The sequence below is a fragment of the Cydia splendana genome, chromosome 2 (genome assembly GCF_910591565.1).
Source record: "Cydia splendana chromosome 2, ilCydSple1.2, whole genome shotgun sequence".
In the NCBI taxonomy this organism is placed as follows: domain Eukaryota; kingdom Metazoa; phylum Arthropoda; class Insecta; order Lepidoptera; family Tortricidae; genus Cydia; species Cydia splendana.
Genome location: NC_085961.1, coordinates 30,222,779 through 30,242,673, shown reverse-complemented (window position 1 = coordinate 30,242,673; position 19,895 = coordinate 30,222,779). Strand labels below are relative to the sequence as shown.

The window sequence follows — 19,895 nt, the reverse complement described above, 5'->3', positions numbered from 1 at the left end:
TACAGCATCGCTACTAACACGCTACAGCATCGCTACTAACGCGCGTTAGTCGCATTTGCAACGCGCTACAGCATCGCGACTGTATCGATGCAAACGCGCGACCGTGTCCGACGACATATAGCTTTACTGAATCGCGTTTGTATTGCGACAGAAGCGCGACGGTATCACGTTAGCATCGAGACAGAAGCGCGACGGTATCACGTTTGCATCGCGACAGAAGCGCGACGGTATCGCGTTTGCATCGCGACTGGATCGTGTTATGTGGGCGAGGGCACACAGCTAGCGACCGCATCGCGACTGTATCTATGCCAGCCATTCTCTAAGTGTGTTCCGCGGAACCCTAGGGTTCCGCGACACCCCTGCAGAGGTTCCGCAAGAATTTAGAACACTATGCTTTAGTCGCCTCGAAAAATTTGTCTATGCAAAAAACACACTTCAAAAAACTATTGTTTTATTGTAGGGTTCCATCAAGTATTTCGCTTTCCAAAAGGGTTCCGTCAAAAAAAAGATTGAGAACCGCTGATCTATGCGAACGCGCGACAGCATCGCTACTGCATCGCTACAAAAAGTCGCCGTGGACGAGGGGCCTAAAGTTTAAACGTTACACTTGTACCTTTTCATATCAGATAACTGACGAATTTAGAAAATTTTATGAAATTAGACTCAGCACGTGTCAAAAGGCCTTTTGAATAGACGAAAATAAATGTAGGTATTTTTAGGGTTCCGTACCCAAAGAATAAAAACGGGACCCTATTACTAAGACTCCACTGTCCGTCTGTCTGTCACCAGGCTGTATCTCATGAACCATGATAGCTAACAATTGAAATTTTCACAAATGATGTATTTCTGCTGCCGCTATAACAACAAATACTAAAGAATACGGAACCCTCGGTGATTTTTAAAGTTATGTTCAGACATCGTAAATTTTATAGCATTTTTGGTGCAGCGGAGTGGTGTTAACGGAATTGGTCTAGATAATTCCAACTGAACTGGTAAATTAAGGTTAATATTAACGTAATTAACACTAATTAATGATTAGGGTTGAAATTGTTTATACCAATTCCGTTAACACCACTCCGCTGCACCGAAAATGCAATAAAATTTACGATGTCTGGTTATGTTACAATCAACAGTATAACAAAATGATCCCAAGGAAAAGTAGGAGAGCTGTATCCGACTGACACCAAAATATTAATGGTTTATCATTTTCTAGATATACTAATATTTAATTAATTACACCACGAATGTTGTTTGGGTTACACAGCTTGCTGCAAAATAATAGACATATACCTATAGTAAAATTTAATTAATAAACGTCTATAAAATCGAAAAAGTTCATATTAATCGATTTTTTTGTTTTTTTGAAATTAGTTTTTATTAGAAAATATCAAAAAAATATTACAGGTTCATTTCCCAAGTTTTAGGTATGTAGGTATAAGGGGGCTTTACCATCTCTATCTTATCAGTCTGGTAAAAAAAGAACACGAGTCAAAAGGCCTTGTGAGAAGCCGGCAACATAACACCCAATTTATGAGTTATCCCACGAACCCTATAACAGGATACAGAGAAATAAAACTGAGTTTTGCGGTAAAAAAAGTAATTTTCTTTGCGGAAAGCCTTGTAAATATTGAACTCACGATCTGAGCGCGTAGGCATGCATTATATTTATACCGAAGATGCAATATGTTATTTTATGCCTATTATATCACATCATAGTATGACAAGCGCCATCAAGCCTAAATCATGAAATTAATATTCTAAATCAAAGAAAATTAAAGACAGGTCTTTGTATTTTATACATTTTTGGTATAAATTATAAGGTAATATCAATAACATTATATTTCCCTTGAATAACGAAAAAAGCGTCACAAATACAACGCTCAATCTGGAGAGCACCCACTTATTATATTGTTAACCTATATTGCTTTTTCCTTTCATATTAAATTATCTTTTATTGCGACTGACTTATTCTCTTTATTTATTTTTCGTCTTAAGTTAGGGTTTTTATAATATGAATATAAAAGTAAAATATAAAAACACTTACAAACCGACAAAAAATACATATAAACACATTATAAAAAACCTAACCTAGGGTGCCGCCAGCAGCGGGGCAAGGCCCAAGCTGCCGGTGGTCAGGGCTGCAGAGAGAGGAACCGGCGGACTATCCGCGCCGTGTCCAAGATCACCGCCTTCTGCATCTGACCCTTGATCCAACCACCTAGCGAGAGTCTCTCAAGATGTTGGTCGAGACTCTTCGCTATTAGACCGTTCACTGAAACGACTATCGGGACAATGATCGTCGAATCAACATCCCACATGGCGGTTATCTCGTGAGCCAAGTCTAGGTACTTACTGGACTTGCGACTGACTTATTATTATTATATCGCCAGGATAATACCAAGACATTTTAAGACAAATAATTTAAGTGAAAGACGTAGAGGAAAGAGAGGGGGGGGGGGGCTTCTATCAAATAATATTAAAATTATGGCGGAGAGTCTCGACCAACACCTTGAAAGAATCTCGCTAGGTGGCTGGATCAAGGGACGGAGGCAGGCGATAATATTGGACACGGTACGGATACGACGTCGGTTCCTCTCTGCGGCCCTGACCACCGGCAGCTTGGGCCCTGCCCAGCTGCTGGCGACAACCTAGGTTTAGGTGTTTTATAATGTGGTTATAATACGTACATACCTACATATTTTGCATGACATAATTTTTATGCGTTTTTCTATTTTATGTAAATTTATATGTTTCTAATGCTAACTCAACTCGTTACTTAATTATTAGTGTAGGTACCTATCTAGCTTAAGATTATTTTAGAGCGCACCGCCAACAAACTGTCTCACAGTTTGGCGAAACATATTAGTCTAAGGTACTAAATATTGTATTTATTGTAAAATTTTCAATGAAAAAAAAAAACAAATATCTCAAAATAGAAATATCTCAATTTTCTCTGCGAATTACTTGCGTCAAATAAATACCCAGTAAACAAATATATTGTTATCAACGAGACACAAATTGAAACAAAACAGCGGCGAATTGAATCCATTTATAAGACAAACTGGGACGAAATAGAAAAACTTGTTTACGAATCGGAAATAACCCTGAATCATTTATGTTTGAGGACATCAAAGTATTCTTTAGGTATTTTTCCTGTCTCAGACAGTAGGCGAAACTAGTTTCAAACCGTAGATTTACTCATAAATAAAACAAGAATAGGTAAATAGAGTATAGAATAGCAGTTGTGGTTATGAATCAACTTATGATAAAATATTCGAAATAACACTATTCTTCTACCAATAACTTAACGTAGGAAATTTTAACTGAGATCAGTTTGAAAATCTATTTACAGTACATATGATGCTACTTTCCCGGACTTGTGCGGCAATAAGCACTTTCCGTGCCTGTGTCGAACATTTAAACAGCCATATGCACTGTAATAATACATTACGATACAAAGTGCGAAAAATAGTAAATTCGAAACGAGTGTCGATAAATTAATTAAGCGATAATTCGACACGAGTTGCGAATTACCTTTTCGCACATGTATCGTACGTTTTACAGTACATGGCCCTTTACATTTTCCTTTTCGACATAGTTGTGTAATGTGCTAATTTCATTTAATTTCACAGGCCAAATAAAGGTGGATGATTCTTTCACCTATGTAGGTATGGACCTTTTGCCTACGCCTTTTGCTTAGTGTCTGCTGCTGTGGGCAGGTCCAAGTAGAGACTAAATAAAAGTAACTTGAAGTCGTAAAAAGTGTAAGATTTATTTATTACCTTTATGTACCTACAATAATGCGGTAATCTCATGAGATTAAGACCCTCAACTGTCAATTTAGTCCTACGTAATTGTATATTGTATATAGATAATAATAGATACGAAATATTTATGTACTAAATATTTTCATTTAATTTCATTTCATAGCCCAAATAAAGGTGGATGACTCTTCTACCTAGATATGTAGGTATGGACAGATTCTCGGAAGTTGTTTCGAACCCATAATTGCTTGACATTGGCAGTAATGCTCCAAGAAATCTGTCAGGGTATGAACATAATATTTATATGTTCTTCAGTGCTGTCTATAATTGGAGTTTACTAGCACTAGGTACTCTATGTCCCATAGAAAGGCGCGACAAGACAAATTATCACTCAGTCAAATCAAATCAAACCGTAGTTACGTTGCTCACGTTGCCTCACTAAAGTTTCAGATAAATCTAGACCAAAACTCGTTCCAAAGTCACTAGGTCATACACTGATTTAGTTTTCAGCACTTTGCCTAAAAACTCTGGATCAATACTAGCTTGGGCCACCGAAGATTTTTGTAATATTTTGTTAGATATGATATGACGAAATGTATAGGTACTCACGGGCAGTCTTCAGTCGCACAGGGTAGCCCAGCAACGCGCCACGGCGCAACGCGGCGGTGCACTGGTACACGCCATCAGCACCTTCACGCTTGCGTATGTCTAATGTGCCGTTGGTCAGGATTCTGTAACAATACAAGATGAATAAGTAGGTATAGTCTTTATCTAAAAGTTGTCGCACACCTAAAAGCCTCCATTCAAACCGCGAATGGCAGCATGTGATTGTAACATGTCTTGTAAGTGGAGTTCCATTACACTTGGAATAGGGGCTAGCTAAGATTGTTTTATGAATGTGTCTTACTTGTGAGTGTCGTTTACCCCATCACGCCGCCAGGAGTAAGGGGTGGGGGGGTCCTCCCCGCGCAGGGGGGGCGGCTTACGCAGCTGCGGCGCCGGCGCCGGCAGCGTGCACGGCACGAGCGTGCGCGACGACCAATACCATGTTAGCGGGACATCTGGAAGACAAAAGAGATCGTTATTTTTTAATAGTGCAAGCACTGCAACAACACTGCAATCTCTATGACCGAAGAGCCCAAGGAAACACGCGGGAGTATATTTCTTTAAAAAAATCCGTTCCTTAAAGTTCTTTTAAATTATTATTTTCTTTTCCTCAAACTTCTTCAGTACTTATGTTGTATCTGTATGAGTGCGTCCATAAATACTAGTTTTGCTATAACTGTGAGCGTACATAAATTTTATAATATGTAATAGGTAGATGTTATAAAGAGGAGCGATTTAAAAACGGTTTTTCTTTACAAGTACGGCACTTTAATTTAAAAAACTTGACTGTCAACGCTTTTCCCTTGGACTCTTTGATTATAGAACTATTTGTATACATATTTACTAGACTAATGATTATTACAAACCTCAGTTCGAAGGCACCAGAATCCTGCCGAAGTCAGGGAGAGAATCTCTTACCTGAAGGCGAAGCATGCCCAGTGTCTTCGACCCTGGAGTTTTAGCGCCAAGAACTAAATAAATGTGGAGGAAATAAAGAGGGAAATAGGAAAAATCTCGCCGATAATTTTAGATAAATTAACTTGAGATAGACAACCCTTTATATTTATAAAGTATCTTAAACAGCTACTGAGCATAGTAGCTATACCCCCTTTGCCACGCATACGGTAGTTTTACTCCATTTTCAAGTCGAAAAGTCCGTGTGACGTCCGTGTCTTTGAACGGACCAATCACGGCACGGGACCTCGCTCAGCTCGTCCCCCGAACCCCCGTATTTTTGGCAGCATCGGTTTCATGAAATAATTGCTCTAAAGTCCGTCTAGAGGATTCCTAGTCTATGGCTAATTGTAACTCCTCAATATACATATGTAAAGGCTTCCAAATTATTTTAGCAACTCAACCAGAGCTCGCAAGTTCAGATCCATTTCGGCTCCGTCCGTCACCGGTGAGTTATGGCGTCTCACATCTCACATAACATGTGATGGATAGACCGAATATTGTGATGTGCAAATCATGGTATGAATATGAAGATAAGCATGGAATGGAGATATATTAATGTCAGGGAAAACTAGATTCTTAATAAAAGAAAGGAGCATTATGTTGGGTTTGGTTTCTTATGTTTATAATTTTAGGTATGTACAGTCACCACACGGGATTGTTATGCTATTTAGGGTTCTTGCTAAATTGGAAATTCTATAGCGTAAGTATTGAACAACCAATTTAGCTAGGACCCTAAATGGCGCAACATCGCGGAGCGTGATGGCTACCTAGAGCGTTGATAGAAAATGCCAATGGAAACTTAAATTATGTATGGAAATAGTATTGTGATTTTTGATCTGGCAGCCAGCTACGTTATTATTTTTTGTTCGCGTTTATCTATGTACGATTATAATCATGGCTAGGCCTTCTGATGTCGGAATATTCTCGGAGAAAAGTAGCTACTAGAGAGTGCCCATTGCCATAAAGTCCTCCTTTTTCGATTTAACTTTTAAAATTGTGTGTTGGATAATATTCAAAGTTGCGTTTGTGGAGATGAGAATAACTGTCAGTGAAACGTGTCAGTCATAAAGCCAGGGCTACGTCTATACTCGTATAAAACAAAACAAATATCATTCAGCCCGCTTTAATTTCGGCTACGTCCGTCAAGATTGAAATATGGAGCCTAACGTAACCTTTGATCATAGAGAACTATAGTAAGAATAGAGTGCTCACTCCATACATCAGTTTTGGTACCAAAACGACTATTATTTTCGCAGTCGACATCTAGCCTCGAATAGCGGAATTATCTGTAGGTACCGCTATTTGATACTAGAATTATCTAATGTCGCGACTCACGAAAATTGTATTGAACAACAATTTACAACTAATATTAAAAGCAGAAGGAGTTGAAAATAGAGTTCCGGTTAATCCGGTTATAATAAGTATTAGCTGAAAATTGTTGAGCATTACACTCTTCGGCCGTTGCCTATTGTCAAGTAGCAGTACTGATAATTCCGCTACTCGATGCTAGCTGTCGACTACGAAAATAATAATCGTTTTGGTAAACTTATGTATAGAGTGAGCACTCTATGTATTTTTTTTCTCTATGCCTCTGATAGATGGAGAGAACGTAGGAAGTTTGTGCAAGTCATACGATATTCGGGGTTCAAGATTTATTCGTGTCAGGGGAAAAGACGCTGATTGAAAAGAAGGAAAATTGGCTCAGTAGGTTTAAGTTTACTTTATAATTTAAATATATGTCGGAGAATGGCTGAAATGTGCCATCTGTCGCCTTCAAGAGGCGTTTTAACATGCAAACCTTGACAAATAGAGCAAACTAGGGTGTTACGTACACCTGAGTGGCGTTCGACGCAGTTCCGCCAAGACGTCATAGAGTGCGCTGTTAAAACAATTGAAGTCCAGAACAATTGAAGTTATGCTGTCAATCAATCTTCAGAAGGGGAACGATGAGAACGAACGGGAGAAGATGATGTCTGTGGCGGTTCCTGGGTTTAATCCACTGGTTTGCTTAAGATAAGAAACGTATCGCGTGCTGTGATTTATAATGAGTCTTGTTTACTGCACATATAGATTGTGAGTTGAACATTGTATTTCATTGAAGGCCCTCGTCATCCACGATTGAAGGTTCTGATGTGCTGCCGATAGTATGGTACGCCCACAATTCCCGACATATACATATTATCATAAACAGAACCCGGCGCGGTTGTACGGAGCGGGTGAGCGGGTTAATGAAAAATATGTACTTATGTAGTAAGCGATGTGCCGTTATCGACATTTTCCCTAGAACAGAGAAATCTATCGGAAACGTTCTCGCTCGGAAATGTTCTCTGCGAGGTTTACCCTTTCGTCGCAAAAGCGATGAATTCTTTTGTTTAATCGCTTAGTGTAGTTAGGAGATAAGACAAATAGGTACCATGGAAGTTTAAAAGCAAATAGTTGGCACCATTCATAGCAATTTAAAAAATAATACTAATTGATAAAAAAAAACTAGGAGTAAAACAACACAAAATTGCCCAAAAAAGTTATTCGAGGCAAAAGGTATAAACTTAACAAAAGTAAATATGTCTTTTCATTAAAAAAAATATGATTGTTAATGACTTATTTATGCTAAATAAGAGAACGTTCTCGAGAAAGCTGGAAATTTTCCGGAAATTTCTTCGGAAAGAAATTCTCAGAAACGAGAACGTTTTCATCGACACATCACTAGTAGTATGTATGAGCAATGCTAACTGGCGCGGACGCGTGCGACGGATGTTACCTACAAATCCTACAATGCACCTGCGTGCGTGCGGTGCGGTACGCCTAAAATATTTTTTTTATTAGTTTAGAAATATTTTTCAAAACCTACTCCAGATACGATACCGTTCAAAATATTTTTATAATATATACATCAAATTATAGCTATAATATCCTTATATTTTGAGAATATTTTCATTTAACTAGTCTTTTTTTAATTTTTCATTATTACAGCAAGCATTACGCCAGCTAGCGGATGCCCTAAGGGTGCTTTACGCCCTATGGGTAGGACAAAATGTAGGCACGAGGTTAAGCAAGTTCGACTTATAAATAAACCCACTTTACTAAAGGATTAAAACAATAAAATTAGTACAAAGCGTATTAAAAGAAAATCTTTCCAAGTTGTTCTTCACGAGCTCAGATTTAAGTGAATCACATGAAAGGCCGCTCGTTTCATTGAAGTACAGCTTTGGGCGAAATTAGTGATGTGCCTTTGCTTATAAATATTATACCTATCAGTGATATTATATTATAACTTATAACAGATTTTTTTTTTAAACAATTAAAAAGTATAAAAATTTAACCTGATTGCGGTTGTTTTCAGGGTTCCGTAACCGAAGAGTAAAAACGGGACCCTATTACTAAGACTCCACTATCCGTCTGTCTGTCACCAGTCTGTATCTCATGATTCTCATGAACCTAGACAGTTGAATTTGTTTTGTAATACATAACACAACACTTTATCGTACATAATACAGGTGGTAGTGGCAATAAAACAAAATATGTATAATGTACAAAGGCGAACCTATACCTATAAGGGCTATACGTTTGACATATTTTTATAATAGGTAGATAGGTACATTATATTTTTCTGATACTAATTTTTACATAAGTACATTTTTTCGCTCTTTCACACCAGACACTCGTCCAATTTTCAGGTTCACCAGTGTTGTATTTATGAGGGAATAATGTTTAAATTCAATGTTTTTTACACGTGGACTGGTAAAATATATTATAGTGAAACCTTAGATAAATCAATTAACCACCAGCGTGCCTTTTACCTATATTTTCTAAATAAAAAAGTTAAGTGTACAAGTTTGAATAAAATGGCACAATAGGGAATATTACCCAAAACTCTTGAGTAGAGGGCGTCACTACGCCAATCACATGGCCTACCGTGAAACACGTAAGTTCGGTTTCTGTTTCTCTATCACTCTTGCCTATTCGAACGATAGAGAGGCAGATAAAGAAATTTCGTTGTTCGCGTTCGCGGTAGGCCACCTGTAAACAAACCGCCTTGATGCATCAATGACATAGTGAAAACTTGTCAAAAAACTGTTTAAGGCCTAGTATGTATAAGTTACTCTATGGTTTACTAAACAAATTAGTGCTGCACTCTGGCGGCAGAACATTGCAGTAATACTCCCTATTGCGACTGTCGATGTTCCAAGTTTCTCGCACGTCCCAACACTAGCGTAATTATGACGATCACCGGGATTAAAGGATAGCCCGTAATTAGACCACGAGTTAAATATGGATTTATTACCGCCATTCCTACCTTTTATACTAATTCTACTGCTTCCATATTAAACTTCGTTATTTTAGCATTACAAAAAAGGTATTATAGGTAAACAATCTTGAAGTGTCTTTTTATACAAAAACGCTTTAAAAAAATACTAACAATAACTTATGATATGAAACCAAAAGAGTGTACCTAAATGATAACTATTTGCTGTTATTTACCTATTTTTCAAAAGTTTTTTTCAATAAAAATCACGCCAAGAATGTTTAAGGCCTGTCCAGACGAGAACAATTTTTCGCCAATCTGATTAAAGCCTAAGCCCTCTCGCGCATGAGAGGAGGCCTGTGCCCAGCAGTGGGACGTATATAGGCTGAATTATTTATTTATTTTATTTTTATTTCTGATTAAAATGTCCTATCAAATCAGGTGGTGCGAACGCAAATGCCAATTTGGCCACTTTCACCAATTTTAAATTTATGGTGATATTTAAGCGCTCTAATAAAAAAAAATGCCCCCAAACGCGAATACTATAGCGTCACAAATTGGTATTCTTGCGTCCGCACCCCAGTTTATACCCTAGTAGCATTTTCGTCGGGGCCCACGGTGCCAACGGTAGGGAAAACGTTGGGATGAGGTTCGTTCCGTAGCCAACATTAAAATTTGTATTGGCCCACCATCGCATTTACCAACATTCGCTGTGGCACAGATGCCCAACAATGGGCCTTTGTGTATTTTAGTACCGTTGGCTAAACAACGATAATATTCGTTGGCCTAATGATGACATATATCGCATTTACCAACATTGGCAGTGGCAGTGATGCCCAACAATGGGCCTTTGTGTATTTTGCTACCGTTCGCTAAACAACGATAACATTCGTTGGCCCAATGGTGACAAATACCGCAATTACCAACATTGGCTGTGGCACGGATTCCCAACAATGGGCCTTTGTGTATTTTGGTACCGTTGGCTAATCAACGATATCATCCGATGGCCCAATGATGACAAATATCGCATTTACCAACATTGGCTGTGGCACTGATGCCCAACAACGGGCCTTTGTTTATTTTGGTAACGTTGGCTAATCAACGATATCATCCGATGGCCCAATGACGACAAATATCGCATTTACCAACATTGGTTGTAGCATTGATGCCCAACAATGGGCCTTTGTGTATTTTGGTAACGTTGGCTAATCAACGATATCATCCGATGGCCCAATGATGACAAATATCGCATTTACCAAAATTGGCTGTGGCACTGATGCCCAACAATGGGCCTTTGTTTATTTTGGTAACGTTGGCTAATCAACGATATCATCCGATGGCCCAATGATGCCAAATATCGCATTTACCAACATGGGTTGTGGCAGTGACGCCCAACAATGGGCCTTTGTGTATTTTGCTACCGTTCGTTAAACAACGATAACATTTGTTGGCCCAGTGGGGACAAATATCGCATTTACCAACATTGGCTGTGGGACAGACGCCCAACAATGGGCCTTTGTGTATTTTGGTACCGGTGGCTAAACAACGAGAACATTCGTTGGCCCAGGGAGCACAAATATCGCATTTACCAACATTGGCTGTGGTACTGATGCCCAACAATGGGCCTGTGTGTATTTTGGTACCGGTGGCTAAACAACGATAATATTCTTTGGCCCAATGATGACATATATCGCATTTATCAACATTGGCAGTGGCACTGAACCCCAACAATGGGCCTTTGTGTATTTTGCTAACGTTGGCTAATCAACGATATCATTCGATGGCCCAGTGAGGACAAATATCGCATTTATAACTATAGCCGGTCAAGCAAGTTTGTCAGTAGAAAAAGCCGCGAAATTCAAATTTTCTATGGGAAGATAACACTTCACGCCTACATTTTTTAAATTTGTCGCTCTTTTCTAATGACGGAAATGGCTTGACAGAGTATAACACCATAAACAAATAAATAAATATCACACGAGCATTTTAACAGAGGCCAGGGGCTGCGTGACGTCATCAAAATAGCTACCAGTTGAGTTTGCTTGTCACTGGATGGCGTTACTGTCTCCAAACATCAAAGTTATAGTTATTTTCTCGATTATTCTGGATATAATTATAATATTTTTTTGAAGTAACTTATAAATCTAATAGCTATAACTATAAAATTTATACATTTATTTAAAAAATTGTATTTTACCAACATTTTCTCACTTTAAATCTCAAAAAACATAAATCTCGCTTACGAAGTTTCGAAGTGCGGTTAGTATATATACAAATTAGAGTGTATAGTAAGTGTACTTGCTTCGGCAGTACATATACTAAAATTGGAACGATACAGAGAAGCTTAATTAACAACAACTGCTGCCTAGGGCCTTCATGTGGGTATACAACCAATGCCTACCGTAGTGTAATTGTAATATTTATCAGCAAAGGCCCAACGTCGTATTACACAACCACTTACCCAACGTAGGGTAACTGTAGGACTCGTAAATAAAGGCCCATTACATAATTAGACTGTAGGCCCACTATAAATTACACAACTATTTACCTACGGTAGTATTGTAAGAATCCTACACAAGGCCCAACGTTAAAGTTACAATGTTGGCCCTTTGTGGGACAAGCTGTGTTGGGCCTTTCAACCTGGTGCACGGACTACCTATCGACCTACCTGACTTGCCGTTGGGTAATTGTTGAATTTGCAAACAGAAGCACAACGAAAAAATTGCCCTTTTTTAATTTTTTGTAGTTGGCCCTAAAGCAAGCCATACGGCCAAATGTAACAATTAACCAACCATCAAACAAATGTGTATAGGCCCAACCACGGCCCAACTAAAACCACCACCGTAGAATAATTGTATGATTTATTTAAATAGGCCCAACGAAAAAATTACTCTAATGGCCCTCTGTTGGGAATCTTCGGGAGGGCCTTTGTCGAGGGCCCTCCAGCAAATCGTACGGCCAAATGTAACAATTAACCAACCATCAAACAAATGTGTATAGGCCCAACCACGGCCCAACCAAAACCACCACCGTTGAATAATTGTATGATTTATTTAAAGAGGCCCAACGAAAAAATTACTCTTATGGCCCTCTGTTGGGAATCTTCGGGAGGGCCTTTGTCGAGGGCCCTCCAGCAAATCGTACGGCCAAATATAACGGTTGCCCAACTAATACGTAAACAAAGGCCCAACAGAATCCCTACAAGAAAATGCTATTAGGGTAGGTAATATCGGTCATAATCGGCGGTTGAATTCGGAGAGCCAAATTGGCGTTTGCGTCCACACGGCCTGAATGATCGGACAATTGACGAACGAAAAATTGTCCCCGTTTGGACACGCCTGTAACCTTTTTCTAATGCTAAGAAAACGAAGTAGGTATAGCAATGTGCAAGTTACAGAACATTCCCTCAAAATATCCGAAAATTCTGGAAACTTTCATGAGAAAATTCACATCCAAGTTACACTTAGAAAGTTCCGATTATAACAGTTCTGATTAAGTACAGATTAGGACATTATATACTTAATGTTCATAAACTGTAGACGACTGTTTCATTTAATATTCGGTCCGAATCGCACTTTAAGATAAGTACGTCAAATATAGCGTATTTAAGTTTTAAGATTTACCTCCAACGTTTCGAGGACAGCGTTGTCCCCGTGGTTTCGGAGAAGATTGGCTAAAGTTGAAATCAACATCTTCTAGCCGCGCGAGTTTTTCGATCTACCCGCACTTGGTCTTGTTTATCAGTTTGAACGTAGAAATCTTAAAACTAAAATACGCGATCAAGTCCCGTTGTACAATTTAATAATGTGTAAAAATCGTGAAAGTCCAAATCAGTATCAAATAATGCGTCTATAAATTCGATATGGATTAGAAATCTCACGTCAAAAGTCACGTTTCTTCAAACAAAAACGTCACTTTTGTCACTGACATATCTAATCCATATCGTATCTAGACGTACTATTTGACGTATCTTAAAGTTCGAATCGGGCCCGCGGCCCGACTAAGCGGATGTATGATTCTACATCCGATATCGGTTCGGACAATGTGAAAACACTCTAATCGGTTCAATAGTTTACGTCGCAGTGATATCCGCCTATGGGACTTTGTGCGTGCCGAATAGATGCCCGTCAACTTTTTTACAAAATGCGGGGTGGTGAAAAATGATCCCACAGGGAGGCTTCCGCGAAATGGTATTGAAATACCTACTCGTTTACGAGGCACAGTATAAACAAGCAGTACGTCAAGTCACGATATAATTAACAACCATAATTGGAACTTTATTTAGTATAGGTTAATTAGGCATTAGGCATACAAGAATTACTGCTAAAAATTCCTTCGCAACATGCTACAAGAATTACTGCTAAAAATTTCTTCGCAACATGTTATTTGAAGATTTGCTACAGTACCCCTAATTAATTTAAAAATTTCATTCGATAGCGTGACGTGAAGTACCTAAGTATTTTATAATGATGTTATATATGTTCGTAACGTATTTATTGTTGTCATCTCCTTATTTTCATATGTTTAAATCTTAAACAAAAACGTATGCACATAAAAGACAAAAAAATACAAACAAAGACACTAAAACTAACTACAAAAATATTTAAATTAAGTTTACTATGTCACGTTTTTCAACACATAAAATTAATATTTCAAGGACACCAAGAAATAATAATTAAGCCCTTCATTTTCGATAGATTAGCAGTGTTCATATTCCATGCATCATTATACATATTATTTCTTAGAGAATTTAGTATCTGGAGACGCCTTGGCTGTCATTTTCTGAACATAAAACAGTCTGCCGATTTTTGCCGTCAAATGTATGGCTCTTTGTACATGATTTGTTCGTAACGTAAAAATAGCCATGTCAGATAAACGTCAGTCCATACAAAACTTTGCACAATTGTGCAAGGTTTTCGGCAGCGGTTTAAATGCTCTAAGTATTAAGTATTTACATTTTAATTATATCGGGTGGAACAGAACGAAGGACTTTTACGCAAACGGGGAATTGTTTAGGCTACGTACTTTATTTTTCACTTATTAATCACGTTAATATTTCTAACCGTTTTTGAGATACAGTTTGTTAAACATTAGTGCAAAAATCTGTATGTTTCAACCCTAGCAAGTAGATCGTATTGAATGACATGACATGTGTCAATTTAATATGTAAATAACTTTGTAGGGTTGTCACTGATATAATAATGTTTCATTTTAATGACTTTGTTTTACTTTTTAATCCAGCTTTACGATTATAATAACTCGATTGTAGATCAATTAGATAACACTATCCTTTCAGCTCAATCTCTAGAAATGTTCCACCATGTAAGTATATGTATTAAAAGAACAAAATATGAATCTCAAAGTACTGGTTATTTTTACCGCGGCCCCGTGGGAGGTCCGCACTCCGCAGTATAAGCAGGTGGAAATAAACGAACCACCTTTTTTACAGAATTATCTAAAAGGCTAATTAAAAGTTAGTACCGGTATTTTGACGGCGACTCGGAAATTAATTGCTTTTATTCTGATGTAGCCATCCGGGTGATTTTTAAATATTTAATTAGACAGTTAGGGATATTTTTAATTAAATTATATTTTTAATATAATAATAATAATAAAACAAATCAGCCTATACAGGGTGATTCAGGAGACGTGAGCAGGACTAATACTGCGCATTTCGTAGATTATAAGCAACACTTTCGTATCAGTATTAGTGAGGTTAACGTTAATTTTCTAGTCGTGTTGAAAAAAAAAGTTAATATTAATTTATTTACGACATGCGTGGTCACCCTAAAATTAGAATACTAAACTACCGATATTCTGTGTCAAATTGAATGTCACCACTGTCATCGCGGTCTGGTTACTTTTGAAAACTCGTATCTCACTCAAGTTTGACAGTTTATTTTCTTCGTAATCAAAAATTAAAGAGGTTTTATGCTTATTAATTAGGTCTTGTAGGGTGACCATGATTGTAGAGGATTAAATTTGCCCTCACCAAAAAGTTAAAAAATAGGAAAAAGTGTGGTTGTTTCACCTAAATACGACGGTGATCGATCAATTATCAGTTACTGAGTGTGCAGGATTTGTCCTGCTCACGTCTCATGAATCACAGGCACAGGCCTCCTCTCACTCGCAAGAGGGTATCATTTGATATTTACCACTTGCTTTTCGGTGAAGGAAAACATCGTGAGGAAACCTGCATACATCGGCGAAGATTTTTAATTTATTTTTATGTTTTGTGATAAAAGTGGAATATTATATGTTTGAATTGTTCGGAAAACAAAAACGAATAGCTAACTAAAGTACCATCTATATTGAAATTTTTAAGTTTTATGTAAAGCTCCGAGCTTATTTAACTATAAATGACATGAATATTCTCGAGCGAGAACATTCCCCATACAACACGGAGAACGTTCTCGAGAACTGCACACCTCTCCATTTAATATTACTCAAGTAATTTCAGGTAACTTATGTCTTGTGTATCCCACCAAAAACATAAATGTAAAAAAGGAGAGCCAAGTTCAATACAAAAATTATACATGGCTGTGGGCTTCGCCGCAAAAAGAATGGAGATCTAAATGAGTGCCAAGTTCTATGCAAAATCCAAATATGTATTTATAGGATCATAATAACATTATGAACAAGTATTAAACTCTATTTCTTTGCTTTATTGGATACCTATAACAATTGCTGTTATTAAAAAAAAATGTGAGATCTTAAAGTAGGTTAGATTTGGCTTGGCCAGTTTTTATCAGAATTACAATATATATAGGTATATATGTTGAATAACTTTATAAAATGACTGATGTAATGAAAACTGGCCAAGTCAAATCTAACCTACTTTAAGATCTCACATTTTTTTTAATAACAGCAATTGTTATAGGTATCCAATAAAGCAAAGAAATAGAGTTTAATACTTGTTCATAATGTTATTATGATCCTATAAATACATATTTGGATTTTGCATAGAACTTGGCACTCATTTAGATCTCCATTCTTTTTGCGGCGAAGCCCACAGCCATGTATAATTTTTGTATTGAACTTGGCTCTCCTTTTTTACATTTATGTTTTTGGTGGGATATCATTACTTTTTGTAAAGAAAACTAGGCAGGTATTGAGATTTAATGTTTTTTCTTGCGTTTCCGCTGCATGGTTTTCTTTTTTATGCTATTGTCTACATTCTCTTGAATGTTAGAGATAATAGTGCGCATTGCCCATTCATTATCTGCTACCTTTTTAATACGTTTCCTGTTTATGCTTAAATTAGCCAAGTCCGGACGATGTAACGATCTCAGGCGGTTATATTCTACTATAGAACTATCTTGTGCCTTAATTTGACTAGGGTCTAGATTAATAAGGTGTACTCCGTCTAGTGTTTTAACTCTGGAGAGCGCAACGTAGGCCTGTCCTCTGCTATCCTGAAAACGCAATCTGATAGGTGGGTTTCCGCTAGACAACCGGGCATAACGAGAGAGCATACTTTGCTTCGTTCGCATTTTAAGTCGTATAGCGTTTGTGGCGCGAGCGCGGGCCCGAACGGGAACCTCGCTTGTCCCCGCGTACATGTGCAAGGCGCGAGCGAGTTCAACCAGCATTCTTAAATTAGTCAATACATACATATATCGGTAACAATAAGGCATCGTTATTGTTTTTACCTTGGTGTACATACACATTGGACTTTCTTTTAAGGTACAAAGAGTTCGAACTAACAAATTTATACCTTAAAATATTATTTCTTATTTTCAAAAGAAATCAGAGAAACGAACCTTGGGCACTGATCTTTGTTATTTTAGTGAGCCGTGGACTATAACATCACTACCATGCAGGTATAAACCAACCGACCCGATAAATTTTAACCAAATCGCTACCGCTTATGATTTTGTACCATTCGTCAGAGCGTGACGCTGATTGGCTGGGGCGTCGCTACAACATAAGTTTGCTGCTATCAAATGACGTCAGTATAGCGTAACGTATTCTCACTAGAACTAGAACTGAGTGAGTGAGACAACGCTAAACGCATGACAGTTGACAGCGGCAAAGTTATAGCGAACGGGTTGTATAAAGTATTTATTCATTCATTGAATCTCATGTAAGTATGTACTTTTATACTTTTACTGGTTTAGGCACGAAGAACGTTTGTGGTTATAGTATAATGACAATCATTTAATTCATCGTTGAGAAAGAAGCAGGATGAACATAAATGTAATAAAACAATAAATAACTAAATCGGTATTCGTAAGCGGTGCCTATGTTTATCTGTTGTTCAGGAGCGCTTTTATGTAGATTTTTACTTCTCTTCTGTGTATAATTATGTGGTGCCGCGCGCCGCCGCCGCCGACGACAGCGACACACCGTTGGCCGGTTGTTTAGCGCGTATTACAAGTTTTTTGTTGACTTTATTTTATTTTTATATTTCTGTTATATAGCAAATATAATAATACATATATTGGGATAGTTTCAAAGATCTGCTTGTAACGGTTCCACCGCTACAATTAAATTATTTTTTTTGTATGGGGACCCCCCTTATTTTATAACTTTTTTTAAATTTTAGATTTTTTCCTACGCTTACACATAATTACCGAGCTGGATTCCAAATTTCATCCTTCTAGGTCATCTGGAAGTAGGTTAGGTTTAGGTACTTATATGTCAGTCACAATAAAAAATGTTTTTTTTGTATGGTGACCCCCCCTATTTTTTAACTTTTTTTTATTTTTAGATTTTTTCCTACGCTTACACACAATAACCGAGCTGGATTCCAAATTTCATCCTTCTAGGTCATCTGGAAGTAGGTTAGGTTTAGGTACTTATATGTCAGTCACAATAAAAAATGGTTTTTTTGTATGGGGACCCCCCTTATTTTTTAACTTTTTTTTATTTTTAGATTTTTTCCTACGCTTACACACAACAACCGAGCTGGATTCCAAATTTCATCCTTCTAGGTCATCTGGAAGTAGGTTAGGTTTAGGTACTTATATGTCAGTCACAATAAAAAATGGTTTTTTTGTATGGGGACCCCCCCTATTTTTTAACTTTTTTTTATTTTTAGATTTTTTCCTACGCTTACACACAATAACCGAGCTGGATTCCAAATTTCATCCTTCTAGGTCATCTGGAAGTAGGTTAGGTTTAGGTACTATAAGTCAGTCAGTCAGTCCCAAAATTTACGACTTTTTGACCTTCATATCTTTATAACCGTTTGAGCTAGCTTCATGAAATTTGGGCTTCTAGATGTCCTTATGGATATAATTAAACACACGTAGTTTTATGTGTTTACGTTAAATATGTTTTGAGTTATAGAAGGGTCAAAAGTGGCACCAAGTGGTTCGTGTAAAGATACACTCGGCGCTGGCTAGCCAGTTCCTTTGCTTGAACTTGGCTTGACACGCTGCCGCGTGTCTAGATAAGTTTATCTTACCGCGAACCACGTTCGACGTGTTGCCTCCCTGTCACACTTACATACGAATTTACAAGTGCGACAGAGGGGCAACACGTCGAACGTGATTCGCGGTAGACCCTTGAGATCATTTAGCTAATATGCCGTTGTAGCTCAAGGAAAGATCGCTGAGTACCAGAAGGCCTACGGCAAAAACCAATAATCGAAATTTCGTCCTGCCTCTCTATCACTCTGCATATTCGAGCGATAGAGAGGCAGATAACGAAATTTCTATTTTCAATTTAGGCGGTGGACCCTCTGCTAAGATGGTTCTATTATTCTACGGCCTTTCCAAACAGCTAAGGTTGTTGATTCTTCACATATTGCCTCGCCGACACTGTCAGTGTACCTACTTACTACGAAATAAAATAAATTAAATGATTTTATGAAAATATTTTCATTTTTGTTATTAAGTGGGTTTGCCAGACTATATGTTTTGACCCTTTAAGCGATTTTTGGCTGTTGGACCCTTAAGGATACCTACACTATTTAATAACAGAACTATTTTGTATCGATACCGTGCACCGATAAGTATTCAAATATAGGTATTAATATAAATTACTGCTTCGCTTCTACAACATGTCTGTATCCCAACGTGTAAAAAAACGGTCACAAGTGACAGAAAATAAAATAAAATGAAAATACGTTTTTATTTGCCCCATCACACACTTCGCACACAAACAGTGGATTTGCAAACCAACCCAAATAAAAAACGAATAAAACTCAATGTAAATAAACTATAAACTGTACCTACGTAAGAAATTATACAACTCAATTCAACCAAAAAATATCATATCAAAATAACAACTCAAACAAAAAGTTACTCCACTTGACATTGCCATCTTACACTAACTCGCTTCTGTAATTGGAAAAGTTACCGTAACTGACTATAAAT

General features: G+C 37.6%; 1 protein-coding gene across 1 annotated transcript in view; it reads right to left on the bottom strand.

Moving 5' to 3' along the window:
- LOC134806120 (protogenin-like) overlaps positions 1 to 19,895 on the bottom strand; it is a 148,640-nt gene that overhangs the window by 43,370 nt on the left and 85,375 nt on the right. The window contains exons 2-3 of the mRNA XM_063779401.1: positions 4,672 to 4,825; positions 4,374 to 4,495 (exon numbers count right to left, since the gene is read on the bottom strand). Of these exons, the coding sequence (XP_063635471.1) occupies positions 4,374 to 4,495; positions 4,672 to 4,825 (276 nt within the window). The remainder of the gene's footprint in view (positions 1 to 4,373; positions 4,496 to 4,671; positions 4,826 to 19,895) is intronic.